The sequence below is a fragment of the Amaranthus tricolor genome, chromosome 9, assembly GCF_026212465.1.
Source record: "Amaranthus tricolor cultivar Red isolate AtriRed21 chromosome 9, ASM2621246v1, whole genome shotgun sequence".
In the NCBI taxonomy this organism is placed as follows: domain Eukaryota; kingdom Viridiplantae; phylum Streptophyta; class Magnoliopsida; order Caryophyllales; family Amaranthaceae; genus Amaranthus; species Amaranthus tricolor.
The window spans coordinates 21,769,820-21,786,907 of NC_080055.1; the positions used below are offsets into that span (position 1 = coordinate 21,769,820).

A 17,088-nucleotide genomic window follows, 5' to 3' on the forward strand; every position below is an offset into this window, starting at 1 on the left:
AAAGCCCAAAAAATTCGCTTAAACATCACTCTGGTAGGATCCATTGTTGGTGGACTTCCCATTGCACCACTGTTCCTGGATTAGATTGCATTAACGCTTGCAGGTACCTTGGAAGCTCCTCAAAGGACTTATCCTAATCCCCAAATACTTTTGTTATAGCCTTATTTTTAGCCAACCAAGCTCTCTTATATGTTATAACAAATACGTATTTATTTTTTACAAAATTAACGATTGACTTCACCTTAAACGCTGGATCAACTCTGATCATATCCACGATAAGATCAGCAACAAATTCAGAAGTAAATGAAGATTGAAGAAATTTTTTATTTAAAGCAAAACCAGCAGCAAGGAGGAAGGAAGGACAAGTGAGATGAAGTGACCAAATAAAAACAGAAGCAGCCGTTTTGTACAGCTACAAAACCGCCACTTCAAGTGGCGGTTTGCTATATTATTTTTTTTATTTTTTATTTTTTTTTTTAAAAAAATTGAAATTCATGTTAACCGCCATTTCATATAGCGGTTTACTTAAGATTCCTAAACAAAACCGCCATTTCAACTAGCGGTTATATTAAAAAAAAAAATCCCAAACCTATCCTACGTGGACGGTAATGTGGGAAATATTTTCCCAATTAATGCAAAGTGGGAATTAATTTGTTTTTGGGCAATATTATGGAAAAATACTCGACAAAGAAACTCAAGAAAGATGCTATATTGACTTGTAATATATTTTATTATTGGTGGGTTGAAAAATTGACTTAGATGATATAAAAGTATGAAAAAGTTAACCTAATTACTAATATAATATTGTTTAATATGATAATTAATGACACCTCCAATACCTAATATAAACATTCATATTCATGAAATTGAAGTAAAAAAAATAGGAATCATGCAATTGAGCACAAAGTCAACTAGAGTGTAAACAAGAAGCAAAAATATAATGTTATCTTGTTTAGTTATTGATCAGATTGGAAAATCATAGTGATTTTCTTGCAACAAAGATTATATTATACGATATTAAACATTAATACAACCATAAGCCCATAACCAATTCATTTATCTAAAAAATGACATTTACGCGGTTGCACTAACCTATATAAAAATATAATTTATATACTATCATATTGTTATTTGATATTTACAATAATTGGCTTTTTTTTTTACGGTTTTTGAAGCATATATTTAATGCTTTTCATCATATTGCTATTCGATTTTCACCAATTGACTTTTGATCAAAGCAAATTTAGTGGGATGGATCGAGAAAGTAATAATAAATGGAGTACGTCAAATCATTGATTGTGTTTGAATGGTTGCTAAATTATGCACATGTGATCGGCTGAGATATGATTCGAAATTAAAATAGCTATCATTTAGGAGTTAATTATTTTAGTAAGTTATTAGTAGTGGGTTATTTAACTTCTCACATTTGGCACTAAGGTAGTGGCTTAATTTTAAGATATTTAGTTATTGGCATCTTTATTTAAAACTATGTGTAACTTTTTATTACAAATTTAAAATAAGAAAAAAAACAAGGAAACAATGTAGTAGTCACTCTACCATATATTTTATACTTTTTCCCAACAGTCTTCACATTGAGTAAATAGAAAGAAATTGACTAATATAAGCTTGATAGACTACCCCTCTATCGTGCGTATATATCTTAGTGCGTAGAAGCGGAATAACAAATTTCACCAATAATTAATGAAAATTTTCAATGGAACTTCCTTCAAGAGCTTTTGGCAAAATGAAAGGATTCAACAGAGAAATAGTGATCAGCATAACATTGATGCAATAGTCGTCAGTAGTCGTACAAATTACAAAATGTGAATGAAACAAGAATCAAATACACTTTACTTTACAAGAGTGAACAAAGATATTGTGTGATACACAATTTATTCCTAATCTAAAATGTAAACCAAAAGAACTTGACCGCTTTGATTCAGACAAATTCTAGCAAAATATTTGTAGTGTTTGCTCCTTCATGGATTATGCTATATGTTCTATTGCTTGATATTTACAATGGAATTCACAACTTCTGCTTAGGAATCAAAACAAGCCTCTCCTCAGATGATTGCGACCACCATTTTTGTAAACATGGCCTTCTGCATAACGGCAACATAATTACAAAGTTTCTATTATTGGGCTATGAAACCCAAGTATGAGGCATGTCTCATGGTGAGACCGTCTCATACAAGAATTTGTGTAAAACAATAGAACAATATAGGTGTATCATCCACACAAAAGGAAACTTACATTTGGTTTTGGGAAGGCTCTCCCAAATTTCTGATATTTCTGAAAGTCAGCTACAGTGTGTATAGTAGTGACACACAAAAGAATTATATATGATCCTGCGCTAATAAAACCATTATAGTCCATCATTGTTGCTGTGAAGTAAAATGCAGCGTAACTACCAGCTTTCCAAACTTGAAAGATCAGCGACCACCTAACAGACATCAGACCTGCACAGTTTGTGATCTGCCTCAAGCATCATTTCACATTCATTGCAGCAGCCATACTTCTCAGCTTCTGGGAAATCTCGGAAAATGACGGCCTCTCTGACGGATCAGGTGCCCAGCAGCTTTGCATTAGAGATTTCCATTCAGGATCGCACCATGTCGGAATTTGGGGACGCAACGTATTGTTCACAATACCCCCTGCAAGCAACATGCAGAGTTTGTCAACAAACATGGCACTAGCTGATAGCTGTAACAAGTTTAGACCCATAAAGCAAAGTCTATATGCTTGTAGGTTGTAGCCTGTCAGAGGGTCTAAAGTCTAAACCTTCCTTGAGCAATAGTTCATTTTCCTAATGCATAATATAAAAAACAGTAAGATATCGCAAGGAATTTCCAAATTATTTCCTCATTCAGATATTCCTAGCTAAACCAACCAACAATCTAAATGCATCAAAGACATGACATGCAACCTTTCGATGGTATAGATGAACAAAACACATAAAAACGTCAGCAGCGAAATAAGAAGCATTAGTCTGCTGATGCTAATGTCCATATCCACAGATGAAGATAAAATGAAACCCCTATTCTTCATAATCATAATATTTAAACAGAAGCATACACATTTCATCTTGCATTGATTTGAGATGAGGTCAACGTTTCTGTTCCAAGCAAAAACCTTGGCACCTAGCATGCAACAATTATTTCGAACTAGTTTTTCCGAATTATGAGACCAGCTTCTTCTAATGAAGTAATAAAATTGTTATATCAAAACTTCTAGGCTGTTCAAGATATAACTTCTTTGTGTGTGCAAGTGTTACGGTAATGTGTATGCAACTTCCCTTATTAGCCCAAAGCAAGAGCCTAATTAGAGGCATTGGATTCAGGGTTAAGGACGTTGCTCTAAAATTTGAACTGCTAAACCTGGTCAGCAACATATAGGAAATGCATGGCCAAAAACTAGGGAAAGGAAATACCAAAATAATCAAAACCCTCCAATTCCCTAAATTGATTGGCTTGAAGGGAAGATAAATTTTTAATTGAACCCACCCACTGATTTTCTCTCCGCCCCACCCAAAAGCCTCCTTATATGTTTGGATCAAGGGAATTGGAGGGGAAGGAAAGAGGAGGATTTGAAGGGATTTTTTTTCTTTGTTTGGATAAAATTTTGAAAGGGAAAGATTTGGAAGGAAAGGATTTGGAGGGATTTATTTCCTTAATTTCGTTAATGGATGAATCTCTCCAAAAGTGAAAAGATTTGGAAGGAAAATTAGTTTTATCTTCCTCTTCCTCCCCTTTCCTCCAAAACAAACAAGGGCAGCTTTCTTAGTTATACTCTCCTCTTCCTTTCCCATCCCTCCCTTCCCATTCTCTTCCTTCACTCTTACATTGTAATCAAAACAAAGTGTAAGTGTCTTTTTCATCAATTGTCAACATCATAGTCCCCAAGACCCCTCATCTAGCTGTCAAAGCAAAATCTTAGGCAGTCCAACTAGTCACGTGCAAAGCCAACAAGAGTTGGTGTAGAAGACCTTTTTTAAAGGATATTATCACCTTCACTTACAAATTAAAGAAATAAGGAGGAAAAACGAGATGAAACCTAGAAAACTAAAGAAATTCAATTTAAAAACAAAATCTTAAAGCAAAAAAATCATTTTAATTTAAATTTGTTTTCAAATATACTTTCTATACATAATGTATCTTGTACTCAATCGTCCTAAGTCAATCTAGGTTGTATTTCTAGTTCCTGTTCTCGTTCCCTACTGAATGTCGTTCCAAGTAACGATGAACCCGCCATTGTCCACTATCACAATATCACTCCCCTAAAGCCACTATTTCTTGTCAATTGCATTAATTTGGCAATCCAATTATACCATCAAGGAGCAATCCCACCATCAAAATTAAAATCAAGACCATTTGTCAACTCCCCCCTCCCCCCCTTTTTGAAACACCTTTTCTCAGCAAGTCCTACGTTAATCCCTTGGTTGTGATTGTTAGAGTTATGGTTGCTATTACGATCTCGTGTTAGGGTGTGCTATATGGAGGTTCATAGAGGAGAGACATTCCAATAGTGACACAGTAGGAGAGTCGCAAAATCAATGATAGCATCAATGTTCAATTGTTGGTAGTCAGCTTGTCGTATGGTGGGGTCGGGTTAGGTTGCGACTAGGTACAGACGTACAGTGAAATCGGCAAAGATGAAGATGGTGGGAGCTAATGCTATTGAATAGCTCTCCTCAAATCAAACCAAAAGCTTTGGAGGAAATGGATATGCTTCAATTTCGGGAAAAAAATAAACAAAACAAAAACAAAAAAAGAAAAAAAAACAAAAACAAACTCCGACGAGGAAAAGTACATGTACGTTGAGAAGTGATTGGAATTGCCTTCAAAATGGGAAAGCATATCAAGAACTTTTGAGTTACATCTACCAAATTGAATTGGAGAGCAAGTCCCCTTTAAAGTTAGAGCCTTTATTCGGTTGGTTGTCTTATGAAAGCTTAATACGATGAAAAAATTACACAATAGGAGACCTAATAAGTCTTTGAATCCACATAGATGTATTTTATGTTTGAAGGATGGAGAAAATAATTATCATCATTTTATGCATAGCAGTTTTACATAGTCTTATGACTAGGCTTTTTAAGATTGGCGAGAAAGAGTGGATTGCTCCGAGAAAAATTGCGGATTTCTTAATTACTAAATTCATGGATTTGGTGGCAATAGAGATCTCAAGATATTATGGATGAGTTGTTATGCAATCCTATAGCCTACCTGGTTGGAAAGAAATAGGCGATTAATTCTTGTCCTTGGAAATTATTCGGGATAAAACAAAATTTTTAGCCTCGTTATGGACAAAGGCCAATGGTCTCTTTCAACATTGTTCTTTAAATGAGTGTGGAGGAGAATAGAATGTACTAATGTAGTTAAATGAACTTTCTTGTGATCTCTTGTCCCTATAATGTACTTGAGAAGATTCTTTCAATAATAAAAATTTCTTTATTAAAAACAATTATAAGCATAGTGTAAAAATGCAGTAATAGTTGCGATCACGGACTCACAATAAAGGAACGGTATGATTATCACAACACCTAATTATTGGTTAAAAGCATGAGATATCTCTTAATAGGGCCCAATACGCGGATTTTTACACCTTTACAATACAGAAAATATTGGTTCACTTATTTCTGAAAACATTTACAATACGATCAAAGAGATGCAGTCTTGTTTTTACACTATAGTTATAAGCGTCTTATAGTCATCTTTTTCTTGACTTCTCCATTTAGAAAAAGACAACTATGCCTGGACAGCTAAACATCTAATAACTTATTCGATATTGTGCGATTATTTGGAATACAAGAAAGAAATATCATTCAGGGACTTTTGTAAAATGTTCAATTTCCATATAGTAAGAATTGAAGAATTCAAATAAAACATCCCAACTTTGGAAGTCATGGTATGATTGCTTGGAACCTGAAAATGTATAAGGGTAGCATGATAGCATTTTGTATTTTGTAGCATTGGGTCAAAATTCAGCTAACCTAGGAGGCCCTTAAGGTCGTGAACATGTTGTCAAATCTTTGTAAATAAGGTGGTAGATCAAAGTGGTGACTCGTCTTGAGGTCTATATATTTTTTGGACTACAAGAAAATCTAGCATTGAGACACCAACTCGTCACTAGCGTTTAAGTAGAGTCTAATTTTTTTTTTTAATTCCAACTCTTAACCTCATCCTTATGATCTTAAGTTAAGATTATTTATCCCCAAGTCATCCATTAGTTTCTCTCCCTTCTCATTCACGCTCATAAACTCATTCCCATTCATGTGGTTCATCATTCTTCTCTTCAATTGTCAAGAGTATTATGTTGGGGTAAGTGTTTTGTTTACACTTTGTTCATCCAGTTAATTATGACAATACTCTAGATATTTGATATATGTTATGTTGATGCTTGGGAGATTTAGTATCATGTTAGGTGAAACAAAGGATGTAGGCATGTTTTAAAAATCCTAAATTCTCAAGTGTGTTTTTCTTGTTCAATGAAGGTTCTAAATTCTACTATATTCTGCATAATGAAAATATTGGTTGTTATTGGGTATTAAACTAAGATTTATTGTCGAATAGCTTGAGTTTAAGGGATCATGTAATGTCTATGAATTATGCAGTCGTGAATAGAATAGGTTGTATACATGAGACTCTTACGTGCATAAGACTAAGGTAGGGGTTGAGCCCATCGGAAAAAAATTGTGGGTGTCACCGTGATTGTGGTTTCGGATGCAATGGTGCTACGACTCATTCTGCGAACATCAATATGTAAACTATTGACTTGAAAGATATTAATTGTGTTATAGTAATTCAAATTTTCTAGAATATATATGAAAAATAAAACTTAAAATAGACCTTTAGAACCCAACACATAAAAAAAAAGGATTATAATGGAAATATATTACAATAACAACTTATAATAGATGTTACAATGATTTCAAATCACAGGTTACATAACAATATTTTGCAAAACATTAAGCTCAAAAATCCATTATGAAGTTGACATTATTTGACTAAACATCCTCGTTTTAACCCATGGTTTAGCCCAATGGTTGTTGCATCCATGTCCTAGTCAGGTATTTGGTTAAGTTAGACGGCTTTTACACACAAAGCATGGCAGGAGCTTTGGGCAAAAACCCTTAGAAATTCAATCTAGCCTGCGCGTAGTTTCATGATTGTTTGATTGGTGTTGTTGTGTTAGGTACTTGTATTAAAGCTAGAGAGTTTGAACTAGTATAAGAGTCTATGGAGATAGCTATTTGTGTAAGCTTATAGATGTGCATGTAGAGGAGCAATTCTAGAATGTAACAAGGAACTGTTAATTACATCTCTTTGGTACCCCAAACTACTATTTATTGTATGTGTTGAGGAATACAAATTTATGCATGTAAACATGGTCACGTGACCATGATCATGGAGATGGATGTATCCCACTGAATGAAAACAAGTGAGAATGATCATGGAGATGGATGTGTATAACCCAAAGAAGTGTATAACACACAAGACTAGGTATCCTATTGTGTGCCAAACCATTTGTTTGTCAAAGTGAGCAGTACAATGATGAACTAGGTTATAAGTGTGTGACATGAGCTAATATGTTGTGTGTAGGTTAGTTCCTTACTTGACCGTGTTCTTGACTCTATAATTATCTATGTTTTTGGGCAAGTGATAATGGAGTTTGATTACATGGGATGACATTGGCATGAAAGATGTAAGCTTAGTCACCTTTGTTTAAATTTGGTTTAAAGATTCCCTTGAGACATCAACTTTGGTTTCGTCCCTATGATGGGATAATATCTATTATAATTTTACTTTGATAGAAACATAAATCATAGAACTTAGATTCTAATAACGTTAACAACTTTCATGTTTGTCTCTCGTGAACTCTTTGACTACCAGGAAATCTGATAAGAAACTGGTCAAGTAGTTTCTAACAGCATCAAAATCCTGCAGAGTACAGAGGGCAGTGGGGACTATGCTTGTTCTAATTTCTATACCATGGAAGCTTCTCCTAAGATGTGTAACTACAGTTAAAATAATTTTATAACCAAGATGGCAAGATACCAAGGTGTGCCTTCCATATAGAAGAAGAAGTTGCAAACACGCATCATTAAGCTCTTGACCTAATGAATTCACGCAGACTAGGGCCGTAGAGGTATATAAACACTATTAGAAGACCATAAACAAATTAACTCGATGAAAAACCACCTCAGTTCATGACAGAACCACAGTATTAGAGAACTCAAAACAAGAGCTTAATATTTCTGTTAAACTGAGTTATCCTTGTAGAGCAAGAGCTTAAAACTCCTAGGACGAAAAATAATGTATCTATACTCTGTACACAAAAATTGCAGGTTGGTATAGCTATTAAACGTACTCCAATATGGCACTAACAGGTTTTAAAATAATCTTCTTTTTAGTTGTATTGCAGAGAAGTGTGAAAATGCATACGAAGATTAGCATAGAACATCTTTCATAAATCCTAGCAATCAAACAGCAGAAAAGACCTGCATTTCAACTTATTAAGCAGAAATAAGATAAGCTTGTGCTAAAAGCTGTAAAATTCTGTATATGATCTTACTAGCAGGCGTGCAGCCTCTTATGAGTTTATTAGTTCTATAGGATTAGATTTATATCAGTTTACTTCATGGGTGCTTAGCTAGAAACTAGTGGCCCTGCACCATACTGCACTCATCTCAAATGTAACTTCCATGTTAATTTCAAATAGAAAGATCTTACTATCTTTGTTCCAAGAGCACCATTCTTATTTTGTGAGAAGTTGCATATCAAGTGCTCTAAACTTCATTGATAGAGAACGAAAAATTCACAAAAGATATAACGCAACAAAAACACAGTTGCACTATTTAAGCACATAGAGCTTATGCAAGATTTACATACCAATAATAGAAGCACAATGCATGTCTGAATAAGGCTCCTCCCCAGTCAGCAATTCCCACATTACAATCCCAAATGAGTAGACATCAATCTACATCACATAAAGAGAAAGGTTGGCAACAAGGAGAGGTCTAAATAGGGGATAATTCAAAGTTCCAACACTGACCTTCTCTGTCACCATGGTACACTTTCCACTAAGAAGCTCAGGAGCCATCCAAGGTAAAGTTCCACGAACACCACCAGACACTAATGTATGTTGCTTCACCTTTGACAATCCAAGATCACCAATCTAGAATTACATAGGAAAGGTCAATGTTACTTTTACTTGTCGAAATGAAATAGAGGAACTTGTCTAATACAATCACTAACGTTCTCCCACAATTAAAAAAATATTAGAAAAAAACAAGGCCAAAAATGTACATTTCTGCAATGTTTCTCCATCTTTCACACACTTATGCCAGATTAGAATGTTTTAACTTCTTAAAAGAATTAGAAGAAGACTTCAGAAGAAAGTCGTCGGCTATTAAGAATGCACTAAAACACGGTTACACCCAAAAAAATGAATCAAGTTGAACATTTCCAAAAAACAATTGCAGAAACCCCAAGAAACATAATGGATTATGGAGCTTCCTATAACCCCCTTCCTAAATATAATAGCACAGCACGGAGAAGTAGCATGATGATTGTCAAAAAATTGACCTCTTTTAATTCTTTTAATTCTTCCTAAATATTTTATGTAATATTTTAATGGTTCATGTAGTTGACCCTTGCGACTAAGGTTTTGGCAATGTCGTCATGTTTCCTCAAAACCACTACAACTCGTTACAAATGAAGCATAATTGAGTACAAACAATCATTTCAAATGTTAAAAAACATGTGGAAGTTGTGAAGTTTTGCTCCTGTACAATTGCACAAACAGAAATTTGAAAAAGTGATGAACTTCTGTTTTAAATTCATTGTGCATAAGCAGTGATTGAAATCTACAGTCAGATTACTGGACAACAAATTTCTAACAATTCAAAAAATATGAATTTGCAAGAAACATCCCAAACAAGTACCCTGCCACGTGAAGTCATAAGCAATCATACATACACTGGAAACCAGAAATGTGTTGAAAACAACATTCTTGATTTTTTGTCTAGTTATGTTCAAGATAAATACCATCACTAGTAACAATAAGCAATACAGCTCAACTTCTTTGCTTTTAAGGTCTTGACGATCAGACTGACACCCACATGCAGCAAATTATCATAATAAGGTGACATGTACATGGATGTCACCACCCTGCCAAGTGCCTATTTCCTAGTGCCTCGTGTCAAGTGCCTACTGAACTAAGCCCATATGCCCTCACCCACAAAAGACGCAAGTGAGATACACTAGAAATAAAGGCTTCAATACAAATGAAGAATAATATTGATAAAATAAAAAACAAGCACAGTAGCCGCCACATTTACGCTCTGGAAAAGCCAAGTAGACCAACTCCTATATAGGGAAAAGCATGGGTTAAAGACCCTACCCAAACCCCATTGGAACCGACCCTAACTTAAGGGTCTGGGTCTGAAAATTTAAGACCAAATGGATATGAGTCTGGATTTCAAGTCCATGTCTTAAAAATAGGGTCGAATTTAAGTTTATCAAACACAAATTCAGCCCTAGACCATAATTATATGTAAAATTTAATTATTTAAGTTAATATCCAACTAAAACCTATAAACTTTTATCATTACTAGTTATAGCTTATAAGATATAAGTATCTTAATTCATTAATATTGTTAATTGAAGATTAACATCTGTTTTTATGATAATTTTCCTTGTTGAAACATTCATGTCATAAATTATCACTGATTTAAATGTTTATTATTTTGGAATAAGGAATTATCATTTAATATAAAATATTAGAATGTAATGTCTGATTAATTCATTTCTCATAGCCATATTCTCACTATTGACTTTATTCTATTTTTCCCATAAATTTTAAGATTATACAAAGTGGATGTAAATTTAGAAGATTAAGATATACGTAAGCAAAAAATATTGGACTCATTTTTTGAACTAGACCCTACAAATCTGATTCTGGTTCAGGGTCCAAGAAAAAGATTTAGGGTTCAAATCTAGGTCTTATGAGATTCAACTCAAATTCTAGGTGTCGACCCATGACTATCCTACTCCTAAAGTACACAAGTTTTATCGTAAACAACAAAATGCACAAAAGGTAAGTAATAGCAATATCTACATTAATCTGTCTGCAACAATTCTCCAACGAGTATTTGAAAACCATAAACAGTAACTCTAATATTGAAAAAATCTATTATATTTTTCTTGCTTGTAAGTTTCTATTTGAGTAACTAGCAGAAAAATTCATTTACATCATACAAAATACATATCTACTCATGTGTCAACCCCCCAAGTAAAATAGGTCAAAGGATATTAGTTTAGAAGGTACAAATTTCTTATGACACAATAGAGTTTTTTTATTTGACTATTTGCTGTAACATAACGAAACAGCCACAGCTGATGCACATGCAGGAACGAACGAAGGATTTATAACATCCATTGCTTGAAAAGGATAATTATCAAGAAACACATAAAGCATTGTACCTTACACACTGGTCGATGAGGATCCCTCATGTTGACCAGAAGATTTTCACATTTCAAATCAAAATGCACTATATTTTTTCCATGCAAATACTCCATTCCGAAAGCTGCATCCATAGCTATAATAAGTCGCTTACGACGATCAATTGTTCTGTTCAAAGGGAGAAAAATACCACATCAATTACTTTATAAAGAGTCAAAAGTATATATCCTTACCAATAAAGAATAGAGCACATCAGCACAAACTTAGTCAAAGTCATTAATCCCTCGGCATGACTACAAGCTCACCATATTTATCATAAATCAGTAATCATAGACTCATAGTTGTAAAGTACCTATCTTTCTTTTGCAAATATTGTTTCAATGATCCATTGATCATGAACTCAGTAACTGTTGCTAGTGTCCCATCAGGACCATCACGCACTATACCATAAAAGGAAACAACATTAGGATGATGCAATGAACTCAGTATGAGAGCCTCCTTCCAGAAGTCTGCAATCTGTTATAACATCAATAAAATGTCATCAGTTTCTTAACAAAACAATCAATACCTGATTTGAAAACTGAAGTAGAAGTAGAGGCTGACATGTCACAGTAATATTGGAAATGGATGTTCCCTCCCAAAATAGAGCAGAGAAAAAAGGATTATTTTATTCGAACATCAAAATAAGTCGACCATGATCATTAATTTGTCATAACTTTTAAGTATAAAAAGTTTAACCAAGGTGTATAACAGCAGCAACCTAAAGCCAATACAATTGCTTTTTCCACCAGCGAGCATCACAAATTATATAGGAGAAGGTGAAAAAAAGTCACCCTCAACTGATAGCAAGGATATTTGAAATAAAAAACATACCAGACGCTCTCTTTCAGAAGGTCGTCCAGCAAAACAACTTGCTTTGATTCTTTTTATTGCTACATCAGAACCCTTCCACTTCCCATGGTAAACAGCACCATATGTACCAGAGCCAAGCACTCGAATCTCTTCCAGATCATCATTTTTAATAGTCTGAATCAACAGGTGGAAGAAGTTTTATCATCAGAAGAGCTTCATCGATCAATCACAAACAAATTACAAACGCGGTTAAATATAAAAATAATATTAAGTAAACTTTTTAATTGGGATGTCTTTAAACCTCAAAGCATTGAGTTGATGAAAATGTAGAACAATATGGACAGGTGCGAGCACCTAACTATCCTAAGTCCTGCATTTGATCAATGATAGACGAATCAGAGGTATTTCCATGAACAGGACGAAAGGGAAAGCTCTATCAAAGAGTGGTCTACAGACATAGTCACATGGCTAATGCTCAAAGGAGAGCTTAAAACCAAGGTGGCATCGCATTGCATTGGCCGCACCCATCTTTCTTGCGTTGTAAAGGTGTTTAAAAAACGTGTTTTGGGCCTTATCAAGAGATCTTATGATTTCGACCGATATTTAGGGGTTACATTAACTGCATCACTCCGATTACCGCATCACTATTCCATCACTGCAATCGCAACCGTTACCTCATTTTACACTGGCTTGAAAGTTTCTATTGCTCTTTTTATCGCAGACTTGTTTCCTGTTTCTATTCTTTTATCTCACTCAAAAAAATGCAGACGTAAGCGTGAAGAGTAAAGGCATAAAAAAACACCTGAAGTCCTTTAGCTATAGCTTCTTCTTCGGCCTTTGTAGACTCAATCTTAGAAGTATCGATGTTATCATTTTCAGATCCCCCCTCGGAGTTACCATCAGCATCCTATCACACAATTCAGTAATAACAGAAAAAAGAAAAATTCAACATAGATGAGATCTAAACAAAATTAAGTTGGTTGTCCAGCACTGACCGGTGATGTTGTCTCATCAGCGTCAGTAACCCCAGCAGATTGGTCATGCAGAATAACAGGACTAGCATCTTCCTGAGCTCTGGCTTTCACCATCTCAGCACTTTTCAGTTTAGCTTTCTTGGCAGAATCAAGCAATTCTGGCAAGAAGCTCAAATCTTCTTTTTCCTCTATTGGGAAATTATTTGTTTCTACTGGTTCAATAACATCTTTGGTTCCTTCACCAGGGCTTACACCATTTAACTTGATACCATTAAGTGATTCCACTATGGAACTCTTCTCTGCAATATGATTATGTTCAGTAGAAACATCCACATCGGCGAATTCTTTTTTGCTCAAGGGAGTTCCATTTGATTCGTTATGGATGCCTCTTTCATCTAATGTAATCCCAATATTATTAGTACATTCTCTCTGTATAAAATTGTGACCTCTAGCATCAGAAGACAGCACATTCTCAGTCACTAAATGTGAAGGTAATTCTGAAGGTTTCATGCATCCCATTGAAGGAGGAACATTAACCATATTAGGTGTGGTTCTTAAAGGATCATGAGGAAATGATGGATGAACTTCCTGAAAAGGTGCAGCCGCACTCAACTTCGAAAAATGCCCATATGGATATTCTGGTGCAGCAGAATTTTCAACTCCAAACGTCCTACGAGAAGACTCGCCCCATGGACTTTGATCAACGCCCATGATGAATCTGGGGCTGGCTTCAGCATTAGCCCTAGGAACTACAGGATTAAGCATACCATTTCTTAGCTGAAGATTAGATGAGTCATAAACTGGGGGGACATGAGTTGGGGTTGGTACATTCCTCCACATAGTCTGTGCAGATGGATGGTTCGGTAGAGCTTGATGCTGAACATCTGCCCCATAAGAATAAGGCAAGTTTGCAGTATGAACACCTCTATCTTGAACAAATGAACCAGTAGCAACAGCTTGTCCATGGAAAACATCACCACCCAATTCATTTCCACCTCGAACGTAACGAGGATCATCAAGGTGGGTATAAGCTGTTGCGCCAATACGCGAACCAGAACCATCTAAGTTGTAATGGTCACCCATCCTACCAACTCCTAATAAGCTATGCTGTAATTTCAGATCCGTGTTCAACATCACAGGTTCCCTCCTCGGAAGGCATTTGACACAATACGTAAACCCGTTCGCAGCAACAGATTGTTCTACATGGGACTGACCTTCAGCCCTCAATCGAAAGTCGGAAGCAGCAGGATTCCTCTGAAAAGTTATCTTGCAATGCTCACAAACGCTCGCTCCGTCCAGAGCACTTTGCCCATTTAGTATATTGCCAGGAAACCCGCCCCTGTCAACAGCCACACCTCCAGTAGGCAACCAGGCCACATTGTCAGATTCTTCTGGCATCCTCTCCAAACATTTATCAGGCACTTCCTGATAAGGCACACGATAATGAGCAGACGAGGGTGGAGATGGATATTCAGTAAACGTCCGCGTTTCATGAACACCACCACATCTTGGTGAATAATACTTCGGACTCCATGGAGCTTCCTCATTATACCGTTGTGCAACAGGTCCCAAATGTTGCCCTGATCCTAAACTAGGAACAGCAAGCTGCATCAAATTATACTGCCCCAATCCCAACTCATAATTCCTCTGATTATGCATACTTCCCTCTAAATTCATCGAATTAAAGAAGTGATCACCAATATGAACTTCATCAACAGGCGTCATTACCGGAGAATCATTAAGCTGTGACCTCCTATAATCAGGGGACTCACAAAGGCTATTCAAAGCATCCACATACCGCCTTTCGGTATCCCTTTCATCTCCGTCTATGTAATGAGGCGAAAGATCTTGCTCCGGATGCGAAAACAAGAAAATCCTAAGCCTTGTAAACCCATCCCCAGACCCTAATTTATCATACTCCTCCATCATATTCGTAACATCATCATCATTAACAACTGAAACAAGTGCATCAAGATCTTCATCTGGCTGCTGATACTTCAGTATAGCAGCCGCATCATAAAGTTCTCGCATCCTGTTCATCAATTCCTCGTACCCTACGTCACGAGGTACACTCACAATCCGTGTCTCTCCACCAACATACCTAAGTTTCCCATCCTGTGGCCTCGGCCATATACTCCCCCCAAAACTACACAAAAACTTAACCCTAGGAATTTCATCATTTCCTATATTTGCCATATTACTATTGTTTATGCCACTACCAGTACCTTCCATTGAAACAAACACAGCCTGATTATTATATTCCATTAACAAATCATTCAAACATTTATTTCCCTTTTTACACATTAGTATCATCGAAATCCAAGCATATCACCATTGAAATTCAAACTAAACCACCAAAATCACAGTCTAATCTCTACAAATAAAAAATTAAGCATGATAAACAGACAAAAGCGTGCAAAACCGAACTTCTATGCCTAAAAAGCGGAAAATCGATTGAAAACCCTCCAAAATCAAATTTTTACAGAATTAGATTAGATAATAGTTCGTCATCATCATGAAACAAAATTGGAAAGAAATTCTTTCGTCTCAATTAAAAAGATTTAAGATGATAAAAAAAGCGATGATGGAGATGATAAAGCTGATGATTCAAGGAGAGAGAAAGCACCGCCATAGCTTCGTCGCGTATGGAGGTTTTTTTTTTTTTCTTTTTGTTTTTTTCAGTTTATTTCTTCGGTGAAATGAATGGAATGTTGCAGAAGATGCTATAGTTTGATGCCGGTAGGGTTACACGTGGCAAACTTTTGTTAGCTAATATGGGCCCACTTTTCGAAATTCTAAATACGTGATTTTATGGCGCGTGATGCGCCAGTGAGTCGTGATTGGGTTTAATTGTTGTAAATAAATATTGTTGAATACTTGAATGTACTTTCTCTGATTCAAAATACTTACACTATTTGATTTTTGTACTGTTTTTTGTACTAATTTAATTTTTAATGTTTCTAATTATAAATAATAAAAATTATAAAAATTTAATATCAATAATCTTTGTATTAAGACAAATCAAACAAGATCTCACTTAATTATGTATTAACTTTTAGATTAAAAATGAATCACAAATTAATAGTGATGAATGAATAGTGCATTATCTTGTAATGTAGCAAGTAATATGAAACGGAGAAATTATAAAATTGTAACGCGTATGCACATTCAATATTAATTATTTTAATAAAAAATAATTTGACTTTTTATGCAATTTAATGTGTTGTTTTAATTATTTATATATTGTATTATACTACATAATTAAATATTATAAAAAAATTAATGTAAACAAGAGCTCACTTAAATATATTTTCCCATGTCCATGTATAGTAGTCACAACATAAACATATAAAATTAATTTGAATGATAAACAGAGTTGAGAATGAAATATAACGAGCATCAAATGATAAGTATGTATATTATTCCCTCCGTTCTTTAAAAAGTTCTCATTTGTCATTTTGGGGTGTTTTATTTATTATTCGCATATAGAATCTTTTCATTTATATCACAAATTTTGGACAAAAATAACTTTATTCATACTGACTTTAATATTTTTATAATGCTTATATACCCCACATATCCTCCACTAACTTCAATTTAATATTTTAACATTACATACGGTCCCCATATATTTCTCACTAACTTTATAAAATTAATTTTTTTATTAGTTGTGGTCCCTATATTTTTTTTCCACTAACATTTTTTTAATATTTTTATATGCTTGTGGTCCCTATTTTTATCCAATCAAATTTATTATTCAATTAAATAATATATTAACTATTTAAAATATTCTATT

The 17,088-nt window shown here is 34.8% G+C and overlaps 1 protein-coding gene across 1 annotated transcript; it reads right to left on the reverse strand.

The window, feature by feature from the left end:
• Positions 1 to 1,376: 1,376 nt before the first annotated feature.
• Positions 1,377 to 15,993, reverse strand: LOC130824510 (uncharacterized). Its single transcript, XM_057689551.1, has 9 exons — positions 13,314 to 15,993; positions 13,121 to 13,225; positions 12,340 to 12,492; positions 11,819 to 11,982; positions 11,487 to 11,634; positions 9,055 to 9,177; positions 8,892 to 8,979; positions 2,254 to 2,654; positions 1,377 to 2,102 (listed from the first exon to the last, which is right to left on the reverse strand). The coding sequence occupies exons 1-8, from the start codon at positions 15,603 to 15,605 to the stop codon at positions 2,488 to 2,490; spliced, it is 3,240 nt and encodes a 1,079-aa protein (XP_057545534.1). The 5' UTR covers positions 15,606 to 15,993; the 3' UTR covers positions 1,377 to 2,102; positions 2,254 to 2,487.
• Between the last annotated feature and the right edge of the window lie 1,095 nt (positions 15,994 to 17,088).

Coding starts and splice junctions, on each gene's coding strand:
- LOC130824510 (XM_057689551.1), bottom strand. CDS start 15,605: ATGATACTAATGTGTAAAAAGGGAAATAAATGTTTGAATGATTTGTTA. Junction 12,493..13,120: donor CTATAGCTAAAGGACTTCAG/GTGTTTTTTTAT, acceptor CTGTTGATTCAG/ACTATTAAAAATGATGATCT. Junction 11,635..11,818: donor TATTTGCAAAAGAAAGATAG/GTACTTTACAAC, acceptor CCCTTTGAACAG/AACAATTGATCGTCGTAAGC.